The following is a 26090-nucleotide window of genomic DNA, read 5'->3' as shown; positions in this document are numbered from 1 at the left end:
GACCACAAGATCACGCCAGGGCACTTCCTTGCTCAGTGAGGACTTGATGGGGGTTCATCTTTACACTTGAACTCATCCAACCCGAAATGTCACGCCAACACCGCGGGCTAGCTTCATTCCCTCAGCGTACAAGGCTGGGTTTACACTCCAATTCTAAATGCCCAAGAAATATGTAATTACAGCGCAGTGAACACCCCCCCCCAGAACCTCGCCCTTCCATTAATCGCGGAGGGTTCATTGCAGACCCACCCACCATATGCAATATGCAGAAACCATTAAAAAAAAAAAATTGAGATAATTTTTCCCATGGCACACTCTTTAATTATGTTGAACTGTATTAAAGGTGTTTGAAACAAATAACATATGCATGTGCCTTTTAAGAGGCAGCTGAAAAGTGCAAAACGACTGGGGCTTTCCTTTCCCGCTTGCGAGGGCATTCCAATAAGTAAATATCCTGTCTAAACGCATTCAAACAAAAAAAAAGATTAAAAAAAATATGATATAGCGATGAGTGGCCCGGTGAACGAGTGGTTTGCGCGTCGACCTCACAGTGCAGACGTAACAGGTTCGATTGCAGCTCCGGCCTCCCTGTGTGGAGTTTGCATGTTCTCCCCGTGCCTGCGTGGGTTTTCTCCGGGTCCTCCGGTTTGCTCCCACATTCCAAAAACATGCATGGCAGGCTGGTTGAACACTCTAAATTGTCCCTGGGTGTGAGTGTGAGTGCGGATGTTTGGTCATCTCTGTGTGCCCTGCGATTGGCTGGCAACCGGTTCAGGGTGTCCCCCGCCTACTGCCCGAAGACGGCTGGGATAAGCTCCAGCACGCCCACGACCGTCGAGGGGATAAAGCAGATCAGAAAAGGGATGGATGGGCTATAGCGGTGATGTAAACCTTTGTAAAGTCTTCATGTCATTTTCAAACAATGCAACATAATGAGGGGGGAAAAAAGAACCAACGCTTGGAAGAGCTAAAGTCAGCATACGTGCCCCACCTGAGGTCACTCTTGGGCGGACATTATTCTAATTTTCGCCTGGGCACTTGGCTATGGAAGCCACAACAAAGTTTTCCATGAAACTTTTTCGAGAATTGGTTTTACTGAGAATCTGTATAAAGGCACAAATGACACAAATTCCTATCATGAGTTATGCCTGAAGGTTCCAGTTTGATTAATCTTAATCCATGATCACGTCGAATTGACAGTTCTCTCTGGATGGATGGGCGGATCGTACAAGTGAGCCTGTAGTTGTGAGCCGTCCTGTTTCGAGGACGCGGGACGATCTGGCGCTAATCCGTGAATAACTGCAGTGGCCTGGTTTTATCGCATGCCTCATTTTTTATAGGATTGCCATCAATTTAATCGCGCTACTTTCCAGTTAATGCCACCCTTACTGGCCGCCTCAGTGTCTCAGCTTCTGCTTTTTGTGTTACACCAATTGGACACATGCACACATACAACCCCTCCCCTCCTCCAATATCTTTCAAGTGTATTTAATAATTGAGCGCACATGCAGGAGAAGATGTTGATACAGCAAAACCAGACGAGAGCAGTGGGACCCTCCCCGCTCACGTTCGGGGGCCCTCAGGGGAGTCGCCGTTGTGCCTGAGTGGAAGGGAAGGTGGGTGGTGGGAAGAAGCTGCCAGGAGATGGAGTCGGAGGTGGCAGGAGACATTCATCCAGCTGTTCCGGCATTTGATTTCAGCTTTTGGGGTTTTCGTCTGATGTCTTAAGCCCAATTCCAGTAAGAATGTAAATAACTTTGGGGATCAGTGGACCTTGGATGTCATCACTAATTTAGATCAGTGATGGGCAACCTGAATGCTGGAGGTGGCACAGTTTTTTATCGGTGCTATTAGGGGGGTGGGGTCACATAGACCCACGCACTTCTTAACCAGATGTATTGCAAAAAATGCATTTTTTTTTGGGGGGGCATAAGTGTCAGAGCTGCAGCGCAGGCCGCTGAGGAGGAAACACGGTACTGCCTCTTCAAAGTATCCCATCATGCATTTGGAATCTACACCCTGCTGCCCCGAACCCCCTTTGCCTTCATCCAAATGGTATTTTCTTGTTTAATTTAACAAGAAATGAGTAGTAAATGAAAGCTCGGGCCTCCGACGCGCCCCGTGCTCCGCTCTCCTCTCCCCTCTGAAAAGGCAATTTGTGAAATTACGTGATGGCGTAATTAGACGGAATTCACAAGCACGGCTCAAACCCCCACCCTGGCATCCCCCCCCCCCCCCACCACCACCACCACCACCATGAGCTGAAGTCTCCCTGCGTGACTCGCAACGGCATGGTGAAGCTGCCCCCCAGCCAGCCCAACGGTTTGGGCAGTGCCAGCATCACAAAGGGCACCCCCGCTGCCAAGAACCGCCTGTGCCAGTCCTCCTCCGTTCCCTCCATCCTGCCTCCTCCGCCATCCTCTCTTCCCTACCACCACCACCACCACCACCACCAACTGTTTTTCACGTTCATGGCTGCCTGCCTCGAACAGGGAGGGGCGCTGGGTGTTAGCGTGTTAGCTGGCAGACTGGGACACGATCTCGTCGACATTATCGCTAACGCTCCCGTCGCTGGCTGAGCTCCCCGCCTATTTGTACACACTGGCGGCGTAACGAGAGGCAGCCGCGATCGCAGCTCATAAACGCAGCAAAAAAAGACAAAAAAAAAAACCCGCAACGCAACCGCCTCTGCTCCCTCCCCACCATCGCCGCCACCTATTCTTCCTTTTAAAATGTATAAAACGCACCATGAGAGCATTTAAATTAAAAAAAAAAATCCAGGCATAATCCACCGTTAATACAATTAGAGGCTAATTTAAGCGCTCGTGTACCCACATGTGCTACCCTTACTAGCTCAAAGCGTGCACACACACACACACACACACACACACACACACACACATTGAATAGAAACGAAAAAGCCACATCATTCATTCAAGCACTTGGAAAAGGAGCCGTCATGTGCTCGAAGAACCCATCCAGGGGCAATGTATCAAAACACGAGAGATAAAAAAAAAAAAAATCAGAATCTGAATCTAATGTTAATATCGTTGCGGTCCACTGTAAATGTGAATCGAGAATTTACTAGGGGTGTCACGATTCTCCAAAACTTGAATTTGATTTTCGATTTTAGGGTCATGGTTCAATTCATTCATTTTCCGATCCGATCCAGGGGGTGTTGGAGCCTATCCCAGCTGTCTTCGGGCAGTAGGCGGGGGACACCCTGAACGGGTTGCCAGCCAATCGCAGGACACACAGAGACGAACAACCATTCGTACTCACACACAATTTTGAGTGTTCAATCAGCCTGCCATGCATGTTTTTGGAATGTGGGAGGAAACCGGAGTACCCGGAGAAAACCCACGCAGGCCCGGGGACAACATGCAAACTCCACACAGGGAGGCCGGAGCTGGAATCGAACCCGGTACCTCTGCACTGTGAGGTGAACGCGCTAACCACTGGCTCACCGGCTGATGTAATGAAGTGTAAGATGGGGCTGTGACAATAGCGATATTGAAGTTTTATCGCTAATTGTATCGCAAAGCAAAACGATGTGTTTCCCCGAATTAGCGGTTTCTTTCTGCTTCTCAGTGGACTGTATTTTCAAGGTTAAAATACTGAGAGAGTCTTATTTTTGAAATTGCATTTCCCGCGTCACGTTTTGATCTCAATGGCACAAAGCTTGCCCATTTAAGCAGAGCCGAGGCCCCGTGAATCTATTAGGAATGCTTCTTTTTCCTCTCTGCAAGCAGCAATTTCGAGGAAATGTGCCGCTTCACAAGAATTAGCCATCCGTGGGCCGTGCGAGCGATTTGCCATTCGTCACTCTTCGCGACGTGTAATACGCGGGGACGATCGGGATCGCGCCGATGAGATTCCCGCGGATCTGCCAGGTGATCCTGCGGGTGGCGAAAGAGGCCACAGTCGGCCTCAGACGGCGTCAGTCTGAGACTGTTTATTGCTGGAGCCTGAACATGTCATCGCGGCGGTCACCTGGGGCAAGAACATCAGTGCTCCCTCAAAAGAGCGTCAATTTTGTGCCCCCCCCCCACCCACCCCCCTCTTCGTTATAAGGGCTGACTTTGTAGTACTCATCAATCGACCCTTGTTGCCGTTCCTCCCCAATCTTCATTCTTCATCTTACCAAGAAATTTGCGATGCTGCATTCCACAATGCTGGAAAGACGATTAGAGGAAAAATTGGGGAAAATAAGAATAAATAAATAAATTGATAAATAATAAAAACCCACTGAAATCATGGAAATTGGTGTGTAGGTATAATAAATCAATAATTTTGTCAGGTCATGTTTCACAGTTGGATGAATGAATGGACCAGTTAACAAACGATGCCACATTTTATTTGCCGTTTTATGTTGACGTAATTTAGCGTGCACCAAAAGTCTTTTGAGTTTGGGGTCAAATTAAAAGAAATATGAAGCAAAACTATCTTCAGTGACAATTTCCTGAAATAATGGCTTTTTATTATTCTTAAAAATGATACTTTGTCCTATAAACGTGCCATTTAACGGCCATGCCGCAGTGTGTCTAATTTGCATCCACGGCTTCATTAAATCATGTGTGCCACAATTATGAGCGACAGCAAAACGGCACCTAATCTTTTCCGAATAATGTTTCACTTCGAGCATTTCCTCTTTGCACAATCTCTCTGAGTCATCCTCATATGTCTCCTTTTAAGCTCGCTCCACAGGTTTTCAATGGGGTTGAGGTCTGGGGACTGCGGTGGCCGTGGGCGGAGCTTGATTCTGTGTCTGGTGAAACGTATGTCTATAATTTTCCGTATGACACTATACAGTTGAATTTATTTGAAGGCGTTTAATTTATCTTAACCAGGGCCGTTTTTTTTTTTGTCATTCTGTTTAGTATTTAAAGATACAATGTATGTACAGTGGTACCTCTACTTATGAAATTAATTGGTAAGAAATTTCTTCATAAGAAAATTTTGTAAGTAGAGACACGTTTTCCATGTTAATGCACTAATCCGTTCCAAGCCCCCTCAAAATTCAGACATAAATGTTTCCTAAAGCATAAAAATGCATCAAAATCTGTAACATATACATATTACAATTAGATTATTGCACAATAAATGAGAATTGTGCATAATGTAAAAAACAAAGATTAAAGAATAAAAATGATGGTCATTTAATTTTTAACTGCCTATTTATCAGGTTTTTTTTGCCCTCTTTAGTTCATGTTCTCTCTCAGAAGTGGTTTTTGCCTGGCGTTTTGTAAAGAACTGATCCAAGTACGTTTGCTTTTGTCGGCTTTTAACAATCCTTCGAAAATGTCCAAGGCAAACATCAGCGTAGTGAGCGATCGCCCGACTGGTGAACACTTTTTCTGGGTGATTCACGTTTACGTAAAACTATCGGAACATCTCATGGCCTGAGGGGCGAATGACGAGGACTCTCCATAAACACGTACTATCTATCTACACACATAGACACATACGGTCGAAGTTTCTCTTAGCCAATGGGATGCCAGGATGATGCTAGGTAATAGCCAATGGCAGAGCAGCTATCAGTATGTTGCGTTCAGGAAATTCGGAGCTGCGACTAGCGGCCTATACTGTATATTTTCCTTTGATATCTTGAAATTTCTTTTGTAACAAGAGGCAATATGTTCCTGTTGAGGCGTTTCGTAACTTGAAAATTCCGTATGAAGAGACATTCGTCAGTAGAGGTACCATTGTAATTGTTCTTGTTTGGCCACTCAGGGACGGCAAAATCATATGCGCTACAAGCTTGCTCCACAAGTAACATGGGGCTCGAAAAACAGGTTAATCAGCTAAACCCCACTCGAGTTTTCAAGTCTTCCAAAAAGGCTATTCAGCTCTCTTAAGACTTTGTTGATAGTCTCCCTGTCTGCGGTTGACTGGCCACGTGTCCCAGTGCTGCTTACCCCATGATTGTTGTTGTTTTGTCAGAGCAAAGAGAGGGGAGGGTAAGATGGGGAGGCGAGACTGCACAACATCAGCTGACCGTCCGTCTTTAGCTCCATATCAAAGACTAACAAAGACGCAATGTCCATTCTCCACCGCGTGCTGCGCAGTCACATCTCCCCTTTGTTACGCGATTGCGATCTTAATGCAGTCTAAGTGGCCGCCAGAGTCGGAGGCGCCAGCGCTTTGACGCCTTTCATAGAGAGGGCAGACGGCGGCGCGCATGTGCCAGCGACCTAGCGTGACGGCCGTGACGTCGGAGAACAAGCCGCGGTTCTTTGCACGCTCTGAGATGCTTCATGTGAGGCGGTGGGACCGCCTCTGGGCTGTTGGTGTGTTCGACCGTGTGTGTTTGTTTGTCTCTGGTGTGAGTTGCGCTGTCGTTGGTACGGCGCGGAGCGCCTGAGAGGGGATGATTTGATGTCTGGCTGGGCAATTTATCAATCTGATCCATTAATTAAAGTTGATTGTGCATGGAAATCATTAAAAACAAAAAATAATGGATGTTTTTTTTTTTAAACTTATTTGCAGCCTCCATAATTTAAAGCACTGGTTCTCAAACCGGGGGCCGCAAGTCATGGCTTTGGGTTCTGCAAAATGGCGAAATTATGTTTTGGCGTTTAAAAAAAAAAAACAAAAAAAAGTGCATGGGCCCTGCCGTGCCAAGAAAACAAACAAAATAACACAATGACTCTTCCCTAGCTTAGCTTTGGGTCAATTCCCTCTGATATGCCGTGACGCATCGCCAAATGATTCTGACTTTCCTGCATTGACTAATAATATATTATGACAAAAGGCGTGTTATGACTGGTATAAATTTATATTTTTAAGGTTCACTTATTCACTTGTAAAATCTTCCCTCATTAAACTATCAAAATATGACTTTTCATCCCAACAAATGTGTCTTTGTCCTTTTGATTGACTTTTTTTTCCTTGAAAAAAATATTACTTCCCTCTCTCATAAGTTATTTTTCTTTCTACAACAAAATAAATTATTGTAACATTTTGACCATCAAAGACAAACAACTTCTGAATTACTCCAGCGTACTTAGGTGTTGAAGTTTGATTATAAAGCAAACATGTTGTTCATGTCATTGTCGTTTAGGGGGCCGGGCGGGGGTGGGGGGGGGTGATTAAGATCAAGAATCGTCTTTTTGTGGGGAACAAAAAGAACATTCAGAGATTTTAGTTGACGGCTGGAACACCCAACCCAAATTGAAGGTATCAGACGCCACTTGGTGTCAAGCAAGGAAGGCAGCTGAGTCAACCTCCGACACACACACACACACACGCACACACACACACACACACACACACACACACACGCACGTACGTGCGTGCGTTTATTCTGTGGTGCCCAACCCCCACATTGGCCCACACCTTGAAATGAAAACATCATCAATTATCCCTCTTGACAGGCCCTAGAGACCAAAGGCAGACAAGGGGGGCATCTTTTTTGTTGACTGACCCTCACACACACACACACACACACACACATTAAGATATTCACACAAACGCTTGCTTTTTGTGTGTGTGTATCAAAATAAAAACAATAGTACGCATACGTTAAGATATTCACACAAGCGCTTGCTTTTTTTGTGTGTGTGTGTGTATCAAAATAAAAACAATAGTACTATGAGCCGTCTTTGCCGAATAGTGACCCATGGGAGTGTGCGTGCAACTGGGAATGATCCAGTGTATTACATGGGGTCTTAGTGTTGTGTGGGGGATAGTAGTATGACCAGGGCAGTGGGGTAGCGAGCGGTCCCGACACAGATTACATGAAAGGCCATCTGTTCTCTGATTGATGGACAGAATGATGGATGGACCTTTTTTTCTGCTTTTTTTACAGGGGCACGGGAGCATATTTGGTAACCCGAGTGGGAGGTCACGACGGACCCTCGCTATGAGGCACTGTGTGACCTCTCCCACACAAAGCAAAGAAATAACTAATAAAGCATATGTTTATTAAATTTGTGGTAGTGGTCGTGTGTATTGATGATAAAAGCGTCTCGGTAGGGTTTCAGACCGACTTGAAGTTTCGTACATTGAAATGGATGGATAGGCAGATGAACGTATGGATGTGAAGGTGGATGGGGTTGTCGGGTGGAAGGAGTGATGGATGGATGCGTGGAAGATGTATGGACGGATCGATGGACAGAGACGGAGAAGTGGATGGAACAAAGGATGGATGGGTGGGTCAATGGATGAGTAGTTGCATGGAAGGGTGGATGGGTACGAGTATGTCGGATAGATGGATGATTGATAGAAGTGATCAATGGGTCGATGGAAGGACAGATGGATGGTTGAATCGGTACAATGGTAGATTGAATAGATGTACGGCTGGATGGATGGTAGAATTAAAACATACAAAACATATATTGCGACGTTAATATCGTGTCTCCTTCTACCGTTGCTTTTATGTTTGTTGTGGTTAACAGTAGCATAGCAATATGGCCACCATAGTGACACATAATTAATAGTTAATTTGTCCACTTGCATCATCATAAGTTGTGTGTGTGTGTGTGTGTGTGTGTGTGTGTGTGTGTGTGTGTGTGTGTGTGTGTGTGTGTGTGTGTGTGTGTGTGTGTGTCATTCTGTCTGTCTGTCTGTCTGTCTGTCTGTCTCATCAGTGATATGATTGATGGCTTCATGCACATGCTCTTTCTCGCTTTCATTATCAACTATGTGTTGGGGGCATGGGGAGAGACTAATAACTCGAAAATAATAAATCATTCTAGGTTGGGTGCTACTGCATTACAGCAGATACGCGCGCTCAACTGTGACATCAACGCATGGGTGGGATGCGGAGTTCCCCACCATCGCTGTGGTATTTATTGGAGAGCGAGTGGCAAGTCCAAGGGTGCAAAATACATTCACAAGTTAGCCATTCAGCTCGACACTATCAAAACATACAGCTTGGCTTTTTTTTGGGGGGGGGAGACCTCCGCCAAGGCGCAACAATCCTAATTGGATTTTGCAATTCCTTCAAAGTTGTCGTTAAGATTTACTGTATGGATTAGTCACCGAGAAATGATGACATCATCAATCAAAAAAAAAAATTTTAAAACACACCGTAGATAACATTTCAAATAAATGGCTGGCAAGATTTGACATGCGGCGAAGACTTTCCATAATTTCCCCTAACAACCCAGGCGAAACTTAGCTTTGAGGCCATTTTATGGTACCTTTGGCTGTTTCAGAAATAGCGCAAATACAAAACAACACAAAAAGACAAATTTGCAAGTAATGAACCACGATAAGCTGGGAGGTTTATGGTCTTGCAAGATTGGAAGAACATGACTTGAGCTGCTCCTTTATCCAGATACTCACCAAAATGTCAGCATTTTTCTCGGCAAGCTTCAGTTGAGTTGAAAAAATGGATTAAGCACTTTTTTTATGCTACTTTTATTTATCAAATCAGCAGTTTTACATTAAAACGTCTTAAAATAAGTTCAGCGGCTTTGAAGAAAGTTTAGCATAGCCTCAGTGTGTGTGTGTGTGTGTGTGTGTGTGCGTGTGTGTGTGCGTGTGTGTGTGCGTGTGTGTGTGTGTGTGTGTGCGTGTGTGTGTGTGTGTGTAGCTTGGTTGTGTTCAGCCAGCAATATATTAACTCTGCTTTAGTGTGAAATCACATTAGTGCTAGCTGTTAGCCGCTATCCATTAAGGCTGTTTTGGTGATCCGTGGGATTGTCGGATCTTTTCTGGCTGGAGTCAGCAGCTCAATACCTTGTACTTATAGGGCCACTGCCCCCCCCCCCGACCCCCCACATATACTTCATGTATTTGTGTGCGTGTGTGTCTTTGTCAGTAGTGTTTGTGCGCGCAAGCTGATAACCAGATATGCTCATACATCAATGGCTTTCTGTTGCCAGATTGTACATCATCTATCTATCTATCGAGCTATCTCTCGAGCTATCTATCAATCTCGATAGATATATATATATATATAATATGAAACTAGCGTAAAAATAGCACACGTGTTTTTGTGGACGGAAGCCAAAGTAATTTGTACCTGGAGAAAACGTACACAAGCACAGGGAGTATTTGTGAACCCCACACAGTAAGTTCCAAACTCAGATTTGAACCCAGAAACGTAGAACTGTGAGGTACACGTACCAAACACTAATTCACCGTGCACCCTGCTCCTGTGACACAACCTCTCAAGCCGGTGTAATTGATGGATCGCGTGTGTGTTCAGTGTTGTGAGCGGATTCCTATATCCAGTCAAGCAGGTGGTGAATGTAGATGAGCAGCACGTCATGATGGTGGAATTCGAAGCCAAAACGAAAAGCATGACATTTTCCTGACTTCCTCTCATGATGTTATTTTTTGTGTTTTCCCAACAAAATCGAGTTGTCTTATTTCTTGAATCTTGTTAATACCTTGCACGCTTCACCTCCGCCCTGCAATCGGGAGATGAAGCAAGTGCTGCTCACTTGTTTGTTACGACGGATTAGCTCATTGATTTGTCATAGTGGTGCACTGATGGAGAAGATGAGCAGGAGGAGGGGAAAAGAGGCCGAGCTTGGGCACTTAACAGAAACTTAACAAGAGGAGGAGGAGGCAAATGGAAGGAAAATAAAAGTGTGTAGGGGTGGGGGGATAGAGGGTGTTGTAGCGTGAGAAAGCTAGCGAAAAAGCTAAATATAGAGCAGATGCATGGAAGAGGGCATGGACAGGTGCGAATATCTACTGTGTGGATGTATTCGGAATGAGACGTCACCAAGCTTCATCCTTTGGAGCATCAGGGAACAATTGTGAAATTACCTCACCTACTTTTCAGCATTTACCAGCCCTCCCTAAAGCTGACTTTCTAATTAAAACGTCAGGGGCAAAAGGGTAATTATGCTAATAACGTAATAATATCGGCAAGGTTATTAGAGTGTGCCCAAATTGCTTCCTCGGAGGGATCGGCTTTCGGCGGCAGTCACATTTCCTTCATAGTCGGGTGAAATGAACGACGCAAAATAAGCCGAAAAGTCAGGAAAGCTGCACTAATGCAGTGTTGTGAAGTCATGACGCGATGACACATTCAAACAAACAAGTGAATGTCACAAACCCAGTGTTGTTACCTTTAAATATCCTTAAAAATCCGTTTATCACCATAATATCATAATATCATAGCTTTTGGTTTCTACCTTGGGTGGAAAAAATTATGCCATTAAAAAGAGTGAAGACCTCTGCCAAGACCAAACAGTCCATCAGCAACTCCACGGGAGATCCGGATTTTAAAACAGTATAGTTTTGATAAATCCAACAAAATAGCAGCGCTAGCGATATTAAGCTAGCATTAGTACTCAAAACAAGCTAGCGTTGATCATAGCACCCACGTTGGTAGCATGACTTATTCAGTTTCATTGTTATTGTTTGTAGCTTTATTTTTCTAATTCAAAATCCAAAAAAGAGGTGAGCAACTCTTTGAGGAAGCAGAAATTTTGCTAATCCATGTCACTTCTGAATCCTTTGCTAGTCTCATGCTCACTTGTTAACAATCAGTTTGGCAGGCGCCATGTAAAAAAGACCAGCGCCACAAAACAATATTAATTTTTTTTTTTTTAATTATTAAAGCTCAGCGACTGCTGTACTATGGGGTATCCCACTGTTGCCCTCCGGGGTGGCACACCCCCACCTAGCAGCCTTCCATCTTCATGGTGATCCGGCCCCCCGAGCCGACAACGGCGCACCTCCAGCTGTGGCTCTGTTCAAATAGTTAGTAATTACGAGCTTAAAGAGGTTTAGTGGTCCAGCAAACTACATAATCACCCCTTGAATTAGCCCCGGCTCATCAGGCGCAACCCAACGAGCAGCCCGCCAGTGTGCCATAAAGGGGCGGCAGGTGTGGCAAAACGTTTGGCCCACCTCCGACGATGTCCCCTCCACCCTCTCCCGAATGGCCGCAGCTAACGCAGCGCGCCCTCGTTTTTAGCATCAACCAATTTGGTGCTTTGTCAACACTTCACTCTCAGCGTTCATTTACGTACATGCCAGAATCCTCTGTCCATACAGAAGCAGCTGAGGTGGCGAAAGTACTCAATGCAGTACTCCAGTGTCAATCTATAACTCTTCAAAAGGAGGTTTCAAACTGTATATTGCCACTCCCAGTTGAAGTTTACTTTCAAAGTAAACAGAAAATGCAAATTGCCATTTGTGTATTTACACCACCCATGTCGTTTGGCCATTAAAGTCTGCTAGCTTAATGCTAACACATACTGTAATGGGAAAGACTATAGTCAAGTAACAAATAGCTTCTATGTGGCGCTGTTATAATGGAACGGATATGTTACTGACGATTACTGAGTCACCTAAAAAGAAACAAAAAAACAAGTAGTATTGGCCTGATACAATACCTGCTATTGATACTCGCCCATCCCGAGTCGTTACTATGTTTTTAGAGTGACTAGCAATAATTTCAATAATCTGTCGATTATTTTGCCGTTGTTCAAAACTAGGACATTATTTCAAATTGAAAGTGTAGAAAAGGCACGTACATAAAGAGACAATGATTGAGTTTTTCGTTTGGTCGGTCGGAAAATTGACAAAAATGTATGTCATGGTTTTCACCAGTTAAAAGAGGACGTTTGCAAATGTCTTATTTTGAAAAAAAAGATAATCCAGTCTGCTTTCCTAGAGGAATCGTGACATCGGAGCATATTTTCTGTTTAGAGGTTGAAATTCTGAGCATTTGGACCATTTCAAATGAAAAAAGATCTCTAAACGATTACGAACATTATGTTGGGTTTTTTTTTTTTTTTTACACCCTGAACTGGTTGCCGGCCAATCGCAGGGCACACAGGAAGGCTAGAGCAGGAATTGAACCCTGCACCGCTGCACTGTGAGGCAGTCATTTATTACCCCCAATGTCGTGTTACCATATTCAGTGGTAAAAAAAAGTAAAAAGCCTCCAATCATACAAAAATCTGCTCTAGTACAGCAATCAAGTGTTTGTACTTTACTTCCCACCATTATGAAGCCCGATTTTGCACGGCATGGAGGGTGAATTAGACAAACGCTGCCGATGATGATCAATTACCCAAGATGAGCTACGCTTTCCACACGCCGCTAACTCCATTTGTTTCCCAAAAGGCCACACAGCATTGAGGGAATTCCCTAAACCAACAAAAGCTGTTTTTTTGTTTTGTTTTTTTGCGAGGAAAAGCGCTCATTAATGCATGAAAACATCTGTTCAAAACCCCCCACCCCCCACCATCTCCAGGAGATATGGAGAGACACTCGATGACAAAGTGCCAATTGTTGAATTATTCATGTTACAAGCTCGGAAACGTCGAAGCGCATTTTGTTTTTTGTTATTATTTTTTGAGTGTCCTTTGTTATGCTGCATTGGAGCTGGCCCCAATCTGAGGAAATTAGGTTTGGGGAGCGCCCTTTTTTTTTCTTGTTTTGCTCATTCTTTCTTTCTCTTCAATCCTGTCTTTTTCTCCCTGGCCGTGTTTGTCGGGTTCCCCCTCGCTTCCCTAATGAAGTCTGTGGAATGTCACCAGATGTCGGCAGACACGTCCGACCAGTCTTGTATACAGTACCTGAAAGCAGAAAGCAGTACTTGAGTAAAAGTACGAGCTAACGTGAGGTATTTATATTTTTCAGCTTTCAATTTTACTCCATTCAATTTCCGCAATAAAATGTGTCCTTTGTTATGCTGCATTGGAGCTGGCCCCAATCAGAGGAAATTAGGTTTGGGGAGGGCCCTTTTTTTCTTGTTTTGCTCGTTCTTATTTCTCTTCAATCCTGTCTTTTTCTCCCTGGCCGTGTTTGTCGGGTTCCCCCTCGCTTCCCTAATGAAGTCTGTGGAATGTCACCAGATGTCGGCAGACACGTCCGACCAGTCTTGTATACAGTACCTGAAAGCAGAAAGCAGTACTTGAGTAAAAGTACGAGCTAACGTGAGGTATTTATATTTTTCAGCTTTCAATTTTACTCCATTCAATTTCCGCAATAAAATGTGTGCTTTGGTTTTAGAAAATGATTTGTAATCACATCTTCTGACAGCAAATGTATTTGGTAGTAAAAGTATTAATAAAAAGCGAGTGGTTAGAATTTTTCAGGTAGCGCCGTTTGACCAGTCTTGTATACAGTACCTGAAAGCAGAAAGCCGTACTTGAGTAAAAGTACGAGCAATTTCCGAGAAAATAACTTTGGTAAGAAGTCTTCTCCAATATGACGAAAACTCTTAAAGTATCAAGATATTTGTTACCAAAAATACAAATACTTTGTTGCTGAATTGAATGTTTACTCATCTGTAGTTAACGTGAGGTATTTATATTTCTGTCAGCTTTCAATTTTACTCCACTCAATTTTCGCAATAAAATGCGTGCTTTGGTTTTAGAAAATGATTTGTAATCACATCTCCTGACAGCAAATTTACTTGGTAGTAAAAGTATTAATAAAAAGCGAGTGGTCAGAATTTTTCAGGTAGCGCCGTTAGATCGAGGACGGATATGTAAAATGTGCAAACAAATAATTCCAGTACAACATCAAATTTGATAGTAACCTTCATGAATTCATATAATGCTGTTTCGAAATGAACGTTTTGTAAGTAGCTTCTAGAATTAGCGCGTCTACAACTGGTGAAATACTGTAAATGCTATCGACTTGTTACCAAGGCGGATATCAAGCTAATGGCTAATTAGAGTCATAAAGCCAGTTTGGGGAAATTTATCAAAGTAAAAGGATACATTTTATTTAGGAAAGGCACAGGAGTAAAAAGGAAAGTTGACAGACCAAAAAACCTACTTAAGTACATTTACAAAGTGTTTTTTTCTCCCAGTTACAAAACTGTGTGCGACTCGAAGACGACTGAACAGGAAGCAAATGTGGAGGGCGCGCACATCTTATGTTGGAAAGTCTGCACTTGCTCAGAGTTTTGGCATAACAATGTGCTCACCTCCACAAATATTTAAGGCAACCTCATACTGGCCTGGCAGCCCTCGCAGTAAACAGTGCGTTCCTGAATGTGTGTGTATATGTGTGTGTATCTAACCCTCGGGCCAAAAAAAAAAGCCCCCCCGGATTAGCCGTCTGGGAGCGAGCCCGTTGCTCGGCTTGTCGCTCACCTGCCAAGTCAACAAGAGGAATCAACGTCCTGCTTGTGGATTGTTTACAAAAGTCTTTCCGAGGCGGCCATTAGCGGCATGCTAGCGCTTGTCAGCGTAACACCATTTTGATCCTGCTGGGGCACCCCAGTGTAAAAGGGGGTCACGGGCCAAGCAAAAAGTGAGAGTTCATAGTGTGCTAAAGAAGTTAGCATTAGCTGGTGAATATGCAGAAGTGGGGAAAGTACTCTGAATCTGTACTTGTGGAGAAGTACAGATATTTGTGTGGGGGGGGAAAAAATGACTGATAGAAGTTCTGTACAAAGTCTGAAATGTACCATTCACAGCCTGAAAAGTACTACAGTAAAATATGAACGATATGAATCAATCCCCCCCATCCTTGCGCTCCGCTTTTTAAAAGATAGTGTGCCATGTCGAGGCAGCACACAGGCTAGCGGCGATTAAAATAGAAAGGATGCACGGCGCTGTCGCCACCACGCTAACAAGCGAGGAGGCAAGACGAGGATGGAGTTCAACACACGTGGAGATGTCTTATGACGAAGAAAAAGAAAAATTGCGTGCATGTATGCCATTTTAAACATCACAGACGGCTGTGAAGTTGACTGGATTTGGTGACATCAGCGCTTATGTTTCTTGTCAAAGTCTATTTTCGGTACTCCTCCTCGGGGGGGTGGGGGGGTTGTTTGTGCTGACACGGCAAGATGAAAAACTGTGAAATAATCCTCCTCACTGTAAACTGGAGCATCACCGCAGCAAAAATAAAAAGTCGTTTTAACATGTGACACTTAGCTCCCTGTAGGGAGGAATGTGGTTTTATTGCAGCATTATGAAAATGTGACACTTTTTCTGAAATTAATAATTAATTTTCCAGTAACATTTATGAAAGGATTTTTTTTTCTATTAATAAGTTAAGCCTGTGGGCCCGTATCCTTTCTGATACTGGATCAGGGAGGAATGTTTCCGCCATGACTCAAACAGGGAAAAGACAAAAGTAAGTCCTCTCATGAAAGGCGAAGAATTTGCTGAGTGTTTTTTGAATTTGTTGTCCATTTGTTGTTAGCTAGCAGGCTACTTCCTGGTTTTAGTTAATGGGATCATACCATTGTGGTTCCTAGAGTGGGGAGAAGTGTCTCCTGCTTGTCTCAAAACAGTGAAAAGACAAAAGTAAATACTGTGATGAAACTAAATGATACCATGAATTGTCTTTTTGTTGTTGTTGTTGTTGTACATTCATTGTCTGTTGGTAATCCACATACAAACGTTAGCAGATGGCTACAGATGTGGCTTCCTCTAATCAACCAATCGGAGGCTGGAAAAAATGCTGCCGTTGTTGTTGGCCAGCTCAACTGGCCTTGTCAGAATGGATTTTAAATCTCATGCTTCAAGAAATAGTCCCAATACCTAATGCATTTCTAAGCTAAATTGGCCTCCACTGCTGATTCTGGAGGCCCTGGGCAGATTAGATTAACATACCAACACATAGAGGCCAAGATCTGATTGGACAAAAATATCTCAGCCCCATCCAAGAGAAATACTATTTTGGACTCATCTCGCCTTCTTTTTTTTTTTTGCCAAAACTCAAACATATACATGAGCTCTGAATCTGCAAAGGCCTTGGTGGAGGTCTGCGCCTTTCCCCGTTGTAGTTTGATTTGGCAAAGGCCCACTTACTTATATTAACAGGCAAAATAGCACAAAAGTCAGACTGATAAGATGAGGGAAAACATAACCCTCCCTCGCGTCCCTCCCCTCTGTCCTGGCAGCCACATGCTTGCAGCGAGCAGGCTGCGAGTTCTCATGAAAGCGGTTGTATATTTGGAAAAGACGTATCATTAAGATAGAGCAGAGGGAGCGAGGAGGAGGAGGAGGGGAGGATGCGCCGAAACTTTCCATCTGCTGCTTTCAAGAACACGTTCCCCCCCTCTCGCTCTCTCGGCACGCTGAATCCAAGCCAAAGGCCATTAAGAGACGCAGTATCACACACCATATTAAAACTTCACAGTTGTGACAGATTGGAGTTCGTTTGGCCCGCTACAAAAGCATGAGGGGAGGATAAAAACACATTGCGTGCTTCAGTGTACTGTTTACGTGTGGCGTTATTGGAGAAAGTAATGCTTTTTTGGGCTTTTTTTGTCATTATTTTTACAGTTTTGACTTGGCATTGTTTCGTTCTGTTTGCTAATTTAGGATGCCGACGTGCGTTTCATCACAAAGTCACCAACCAGTCTATGGCGGCCTTTCCCCAAACCTCTTAGTTTAGTTTTAGCCGTCTATCAACTACTTCGTTTGCATGTTTTTTTTTTTTTTTAGAGTTTGTGCGGATGTGTGTCTGGATGTAAAAGCTGGTCCACCTCTTAAAGAATTATATAAAGTCTGGTCCCAAAGAAGCCGCAGGATGTGTGTCCGTATGCGAAGCGTAGCCATGCAAACAAGCTGCATTTGTTCTGCGCGGGTGTAGCCTGTGGCGTGGATCCTCCCCCTTTCTCCCCCTACCCCAATGCCTCCCATAATATATCACGAGTGAGACTCTCCTGCATTGGCCGCACTTGCCTTTTGTTCTCCCTACCGGATGACGTATCATCATACGCTCACATGACGAGCTCCAACATGTTAGCTACATCATTTGTACCAATGGACCCGAAGCAAAAGTCCAAACAATTGCATATTAGGACGTCCGCCGCATGCAGACGGCAGAGAGGTGCCCCCATATCAGCTGTTGTTGCGTAACTTTGTGGTTGAAACTGTCTTATTTTTACATCTTATGATTTTCCTGTATAGAATGTTTTGCACGCAGCTTAGCAAGTTCCCGCACTAAACCCGCTACGTATAAGGCAAGGAGTGTAACTACCTCGTGTTGTAGCTGCACTGTCAATAAAGAGAGTGCAGCTCATCCTCAGGCTGGTGGCCGACATGGCTTGTAGCATGCTTATGGCAGTATTTCAAACTTGGTAACTCATTTTTGTCATAATTCTGACTCATTACTGTATTTTAATATTTTTTACAGACTGCCTAGTCTGCATATGTGACAATTTCTCGTCTTGGTTTTGTGATATATGGTGATGCCCCCCTTGATGTTGCTGGGGCGGCCCGGTGGTCCAGTGGTTAGCGCGTCAACCTCACAGTGCAGAGGTACAGGGTTCGATTCCAGCTCCGGCCTCTCTGCACGTGCCCGCGTGGGTTTTCTCCGGGTACTCCAGTTTCCTCACACATTCCAAAAAACACGCATGGCAGGCTGATTGAACACTCTAAATTGTCCCTAGGTGTGAGTGTGAGCGCGGATGGTTGTTCGTCAGTTTTTTTCTCCGCGATTGGCTGGCAACCGGTTCAGGGTGTCCCCCGCCTACTGCCCAAAGACAGCTGGGAGAGGCTCCAGCAACCCCCGCGACCCTTGTGAGGATAAAGCGAATCAGAAAATGGATGGATGGATGGATGATGTTGCTGGCAAACTATCTGGAGTTACTCTCCCTCTAACTGTGACATGCTTGTTTGAATACACACATCAACACAGGGTGGACAGCGGTTTTGCCAGAGGGGACAATGCAATTATAACTTACTGCATGGAATTAGCCTTCATGTATTCCCCCTCTTTACTCCTCCTCCTCCTCCTTCCCCACAGCCCATCACATGGACAAGGGGAATGCTGGAAGGCGGTGGGGGGGTGGGGGGTGGTATGAGCGAGGCTCCCCTCTGCTGTCTGCCGCCCTTCAAACAAAACAGGCATGCTCATTGTGTGGCATGAAAGCCTTAAAAAAAAAAAATTGAAATAAACATGCTGGCGCCACACCAATTTTACACATCCGATTGTTGTGCTCTGCGAGTCGCTCAGCATGTGTCAGCATACTTTCTGTGTGTCATATTTGAATGTGTGTTGAAAGAATGCTTAAACAGGCTTCTCACCGGAAATATACACTTATTATTGGGATGTTGAAATACACGAAGCCCAAATATAAAAACAAGTGCGATTTCACATGCTTGATCATGATTTGAGTTGTGCTTGCTAATGGCATGTTGATTTATGCAAAAGACAAGACAAGACTGAATATCGAAAGAAGTGTCATTTCATGGCATTAATACAATCATAAATTTAGGCCAACGCCATCCATGAGTTTGAATCGCTATTGCTGTTATTTTGTTTTGTTTTGTTTTCTCCTGCGTTTGAGTTCAGTTGAGTCTAAACAAGGGTGATTTCACATCCTAAAAACTGTCACAAATTTAGCTAAGTTCCTTCTCTTTATGGCTTGGTGGAGGTCTCCGTCCAATCACTCTCAAAGTCAAACCCGAGTGCACGAACATTTGGGCGTGAATATTGTATGAATTAGATTCGGTTAATAATTCATTTGAACCTTAGGGTAGGATGATTATACAACATACATCTTCAATGATTTTTTTTTTCTAAAAACAAGTTGGAATTTATGATGGATTTTCTCTAATCAAGAATGATACATATACAGTACAGGCTCAAATATATGCATATGTTGATGTCAATCTTTTAACGGGTGTTAAGTAGGAAAGTTCTCGAATGTCTTTGAACTTGACAAGCCATAGTTGGATCAAGCAATTTTCAGAACCATCTGAGAAGCCGAAGAATTTACAAAACATATCCCAATCATGATGCCACACAAGAGGCAACGTTGGCGTGAGCCCACCCGACCAAATAAGCACCTCCCTTGACAGGAAGTGAACTCAAGTGCGCTTATTTCTTTTTTGCCGTAGCATCCGTACCCGTCGGAGGAACAGAAGAAGCAGCTGGCACAAGATACGGGCCTCACCATCCTACAAGTCAACAACTGGTAAGAAAAGCTCAGCATCATGCGTATACGATCTCATCCTTCCTTCAGGCCATGCCGGCTGCCGGTGATCAGAATTAATACCGCCACTCCAACATCAGCGCCAACCCCCCCTCGCCCACTCCCCCAATCCTCCGCCTCCACTCGTTCCCAAACACAGTCCCACTACGTTTACGGAATCACGCTGGTGTGGATCAATCCAGACAGATATGGCCTGAAGTCATTTTCCGAAAAGCAGCGTTAATTAAGAGTCAAGCAAGCATTGGAAAGCATTCAAAACAAAATAATCAGGCATGCAAAAAGTTAGCAGGTTAGCACAGAACATGCGATTTTTAACATGGGCTCATTTTCACATTGTGAATGCTACATGTTGAAACGTCACCCCCCCGCCCCCCCCCACACACACACACACACACACTTGTCTGTGTGATGTTTAAATTAGCTTAATTGCTTTTGTTTTAAATGGGGGTTTTTTTTGTTTGTTTTTTTTCTCAGAGCAAAAAAAAAATCAAAATTGACCATGGATGATGATTAGCTGGTTAGCTTAGCTCCATCTTTTCAATTACGGAGCTAGCGTCAGGGTCATCTGTCATTGATACAATCTTCTCTTGGACTTGATTAAGACTGTTATTGCCCAATTTCAATTCCCAGACAGTTTTTCATTCACATTTTTTTGTGTGTATGTTTTCAAGCGATTCAATGAGACAAAATATGTTGTGAATACATTTTTTTCTCAAAACCTTCTCCTACCTGGACTCCAAATTGTTGAAGATTCGCAACCTATCTGCTTCAGGAATTCTTCATAGTCTTCATTAAGATTCTTCCCTTGCTGGTTAGCTTTGCTTGTAGCGACCTTTTTTTTTTTTTTTAATTGGGCTCCAAGTTTGATGCAAAACAAGGCTTTTCACCTGACCTCGCTTTGGGAAATGATAGAGCGACGTTGTTCCGTCTTTGCGACAAGCTTCTCTTGGGCTGGATTTACACTTACAAATCCGAGCCTTTCTGAAAAGGGTTTGTTGATGCACAGGTCCTTCCAAATGTCTCCAATTTGAGTCCGTCTGAATCCTTGCATCTGTTTCCCTCTTTACACCTTACCTCTAAAGTGTTGACCGTTGATGAGATTTCTTTGATGATTTGCGCTGTTTCTGCTTAAAAATTCACCGTATTATTTATTAAGATTCTCCACTAGCTTGTTAGCTTAGCTTGAAGGGGCCTCTTTCTTTTTTTTCCCCCCCCTTTATTTTAATTGGGTGCAGAGTTTGGCTCAAAACGAGGCTTTTAACCTGAGGTAGCGTCGGGGGAAAAGGTAGAAAGAGGGTCATCTTCTCCTGGTTTTATCAGAGAGATGCCTATCAGCACACGCTCGCCGTTATTAGCCGCGGCTAATTAAAGGTTCTGGTGCGGTCCGGCTAAGCGTGGCCCTCATTTGATCTGGAAAAAAAACAAAAAAAAACAAACGAAGGCTGAAAAGCGGGGGAGAGCCAAATTGAGATGAAAAGAGGGAAAGAGGAGAAGATAAGCAGGGAGGAGAGGAGATTAATCCCTCTAATGATGTTAACATGATTGCCCGCCTTTGTTCAACGGGAAGAGCTCCAGAGACAGGCGGCAGATTAGCATGCCAGGCAGTCTATGGAGAATTCATCACACACACACACTCACACACACACAAAGGGGTGGAACAAGTACCGCAGGGAGGCCCATGTGGTGGTTATCACATCAGGTGACCTCGTTGAAATCCATCAGGGGATCAATTCTTTTAGCACAGATAAAAGCTGGTCTGTGTGTGTGTCGCCCGAATCGCCTTTTGAATGCCTCCACCGGCTTGAAAAACCCTCACCAATTTCGGAAAGTGCGCGTGTCCAGGTGAACACGAACGCCTCCAAAATTTACTCAGTAGCGCCCCCTAGAAAAGTGGCAAACATTCTCCCTTGACACAAATTTTGCCGAGTGATTGGAAGTTTGGTTTGTCATCACAGCACACACAGAAAACGTCTCAGGGACCCATTGATAAGGAAAAGGTATACTTGATGTTTTTTTTTTAAACAGCATATTATCAAAAGGGCGAGACACACAACCTAAAGGTGTGTGTGTGTGTGTGTGTGTGTGTGTGTGTGTGTGTGTGTGTGCGTGTAAACAACGTGTACATCGTGGGAGGGTAATCTCTGATCATATTCGTGTGAGGGTAACCGGGGGTGGTTAATCTAGAAGGTATTAGCTGTTAAAGCCAACATGCCCGGATCCTACTGCCCCCTCATATTGTGCAAATGTGTGTGTTGCTGCGAGTGTTGTTGTTGTTGTTGTTGTTGTTGTGATTCCAGTGACGCACACAACAACAACAACAACAACAACAAGAGCGAGCAAGGTTAGATGAGGAGAGAGAGAGAGAGAGAGAGAGAGAGAGAGAGAGAGAGAGGGAGAGAGAGCACTGCCATTTTGCCGGCATGTTGTTGTGTTGTCGTGCTGTCCTGGAAGCTCCGTTTCCATTGGATGTCGCCATAGCAACCCCCTGGTGATATTACCTCCTGACCCCTCTGATTTGGTGGAGTCAATTTGCCTGGCTGCCACTCATTCACTCACACACACACACACACACACACACACACACACACACACACACACTCACGAATACACACTGAGAGCCAAGTAAAAGAGCCGCTCAGACGTTTTCCTCGATGATGATGACTGATAGAAAATTTCTACTTTCATCAGAATGTTTGTCATGTTTCTGAATAAGAAAAACAGCACTTTGCGGTGTTGAACCCAACAATAACATCATGACATGATCAAATAGAATAAAAATGATTCAAATGTTTTGCTTCACTTCAATTCAGTTGTGCTGCTCCCTCTGGTGTGCACATCTTGACCACCTGGGGGCAGTACAATGCAAACATACTGATGTGATGTCCAGGAAGCAGGTTTCGCCTCCTCATTCAGCTGCAGTAATATTGGTTGCTCTTCGCAGAGGATAAAGGAATATGCCTGTGAGTGGTACAATATTGTCACGCCACAAATGTTGTGCTATTATTTGTGTTCAAAGTTCCGTTGTCTAATAGGTTCTAACATTGTGACGCCAATGCCATTCACTAGTTTGTCTATGGTCCTTTCCCCATAGTGTATTAGCATTGCGCTAGTAGACTGCAAGGCAAAGTTATGTGGTTGTTGTAAATACACGTCCTTTTCCGTCAAGTCATTTGTATGTCGGATAGGAAATCATCGATAATCTTATTCGGATCTGCGAGATGTTATTGAAGTAATTTTAACTCTAACAATGACACATCCCGGCCCGCCATGTCCCTCGCTTGCACTCGGGCACCGCGTGGATGTGTTAACACACGTCGCTGGGTATTATTGATGAGCCGGCAGCAGTAGTGGAGCTCGGCAGATTAAATAAAAAATGCTAAAGGCCGGCGAGGGGTGCAGATCGCTCATGAATTATTAGCGCCGCGACGCCACACCAGGGAGGTTCCCCCTTTTGAACGGAGGGAAGGGAGGAACATTTTACACCACCGCCATGTCCTGAAGGGGCCCTGCACAGTCATGTGAGCAGTCGGTGCCAAGTCGTCGGTTAGCCTTTAGCTTCTCGACTGACTGCAATTTCAAACATATTTTGGGGATTATTTAACGAAAACCCCCTGAGGAAATAACGGAAATGGAAATATGGTATACAACTAAGAAAGGCACCGTGAGCGACGCTACCACATGACTCGAGTTGAACATCAGTTGACTTGTTGGCATTTCTGTCCCTCATAATCGATGACACAAGCCGAGATTCTCTCCCTAGTCTTTGTCTTCTACTCAAAAGCTGTGCTGATCTTAAATCCAAGGTGATACATCGTCGCCATCTACAGGGAGCTATGAGTCATTCCACACATCTGAATTTTACAAACTGGATGACGTACTCGAATGTAAACGGCAGTCAATCCGTCAAGTATTTTGAAATTACACAACACGAAGAACTTTGTGCCATTTTTTTTGGTGTTTTTTCTTTTGGCTTCGGCTTTTTTCAAATAGCCACTCAGCTGGGCAAAAAACGTACACATGCAGAGAAGCCTCTCTGTAACTTGGATGAAAAATGGAGACAATCTACCTGCTGCCGGGAATTATATGGAGCTCTCAAGTGCACCTTGGACAGAAGTGATGTCCCACTTGTGTTCTTTGTTGGCATTCCTGTCCCTCATAATCGATGACACAAGCCGAGATTCTCTCCCTAGTCTTTGTCTTCTACTCAAAAGCTGTGCTGATCTTAAATCCAAGGTGATACATCGTCGCCATCTACAGGGAGCTATGAGTCATTCCACACATCTGAATTTTACAAACTGGATGACGTACTCGAATATAAACGGCAGTCAATCCGTCAAGTATGTTGAAATTACACAAAACGAAGAACTTTGTGCCATTTTTTTTGGTGGTTTTTTTTTCTGGCTTCAGCTTTTTTCAAACAGCCACTCAGCTGGGCAAAAAACGTACACATGCAGAGAAGCTTCTCTGTAACTTGGATGAAAAATGGAGACAATCTACCTGCTGCCGGGAATTATATGGAGCTCTCAAGTGCACCTTGGACAGAAGTGATGTCCCACTTGTGTTCTCAGGAACACACTTCCCACACAAGTTAATGAACAAAGCAACTTCGATTGTCGCAAATTGTTTTAATTACACGCAGACATTTACCGTACACATGCTAATATTTCCTGAGTCCATTTGGGAATTGTGTGCTGTCATTATTATCATGACCTTGCGGCGTGCCGTTCATTCGCTGTCATTAGGCACCTGTAGCGGGAACTCACTCACACACCAGGAAGCGATGCTTGTATTGTAACACGCACGCAAACAAGCAGAGGAGATTTTCCCTGAGTTGCGCTTACATGCTCTGCTGATGTAAAAATCAATGCAAGGGTCATCAGGTTTCTCCTTCCTGCGCGCAATTTAATCACGGACCTTTAAAAGGCGGCGTTTGAGCCATTGTTGGGTCAATAAGGCCGCTTTTAGCAACATCTTAAAAGCCCGGAGAAAGCGAGCGGAGGCTACTTAAGGCGGGAGGGGCCCATCACGGCGGTTCTGGAAGGATCAACGCCGGAGAGAATCGCACTGTTTGAACTTCTTGTGTACACGATAGCGTCAAGAGACAACGTACACATCTTTGAATTCCTCTCCTCACTGCTCACAAATCATCTGCATCTTCACAGCACGCCAGCCCGCCGGCTCACGGCCTGGCCATGAAGTCAATTCATACCCACGCGTATTAAAACCGATACTGTCATTTTTCTTGCTATTAATAACTGTGCTGTTTAGCGGAGGAATGTTTCCACATTAATCTGGGGACTTATGACCAATTTCAACATCACGGATCGTCATGCTTGTCATGGACGAGGTCGAGGGTGTTACCTGCAAACTGCAAACCTATAAACAGACACAGACACACACACACACACACACACACACACACGCACACACTCATAAAAGGGCACACATATTTAACATGCAAACTTGTTGTGAGGTGAGGTGGGGGTCACCTGGCTGGGCCCATGCCAGGCTGTTATTAGTCAGGAGGCCTCGCTGGCTGTGTTTAGACATGTGAGCAGTATCTCATGCACGCACACACACACACACACACACACACACACACACACACACACACACACACACACACACACACACTTGTATCCACACACACACACACACAGTTGGATCCAGCTCCTGCTAACAGGAGGCCGAGGATTACGTGCATGCGGTGCGGGGAAACATAAGAAAAGTGTGAAATTTAAAAGGGGCTTTAAAGTAAGAGCTGCTGTGGGGGTCACCTAATCCCCCCACTCTCTCTCTTTCTCTCTCTCTCTCTCTCTCTCATGTGAAATACACATACCATGCACGGCTGCACTTCCATGCATCAGTTCGCCATCCATTAGAACTGCAGTGAAACGAATGCTAAACTGGTTTTACAGAGCAAAAAGACAAGTTCGGCAACCACACACACACACACACACACACACACAGTTGTGTACAACAGTGTCTCTGACAACCAACTGCTTGAAAAGTAAACATGACTCTTACGTTCAAGACAATCCTTTGAAAGCAATTTTCCAACCAAAGGAAATACAGAATTTAGGAGATAATTGAAATAATCCGTTTCAGGGTCAGACTGTTGCTATTATGGAACGAGTTTATAACCGCGAAGTAATGTGTAAAATAATAATAATAATAAATAAATAAATGAAGAAGCAGCCAAAATAAAAGAAACTCAGCTCAGACTGTAAACTGAGACTGGACTTTGGGGGTG

The 26090-nt window shown here is 44.2% G+C and overlaps 1 protein-coding gene across 1 annotated transcript in view; it reads left to right on the top strand.

Moving 5' to 3' along the window:
• Positions 1-26090, top strand: part of LOC109526692 (homeobox protein Meis1) — a 104939-nt gene that overhangs the window by 62520 nt on the left and 16329 nt on the right. Inside the window, exon 9 of the mRNA XM_019888136.1 lies at positions 19743-19819. Within this exon, the coding sequence (XP_019743695.1) occupies positions 19743-19819 (77 nt within the window). The remainder of the gene's footprint in view (positions 1-19742; positions 19820-26090) is intronic.

The sequence above is a fragment of the Hippocampus comes genome, unplaced genomic scaffold (genome assembly GCF_001891065.2).
Source record: "Hippocampus comes isolate QL1 unplaced genomic scaffold, H_comes_QL1_v1.1 scaffold136, whole genome shotgun sequence".
NCBI lineage: Eukaryota > Metazoa > Chordata > Actinopteri > Syngnathiformes > Syngnathidae > Hippocampus > Hippocampus comes.
The sequence above is the reverse complement of the archived record's forward strand: the minus strand, read 5'-3'. Positions and strand labels throughout refer to the sequence as shown.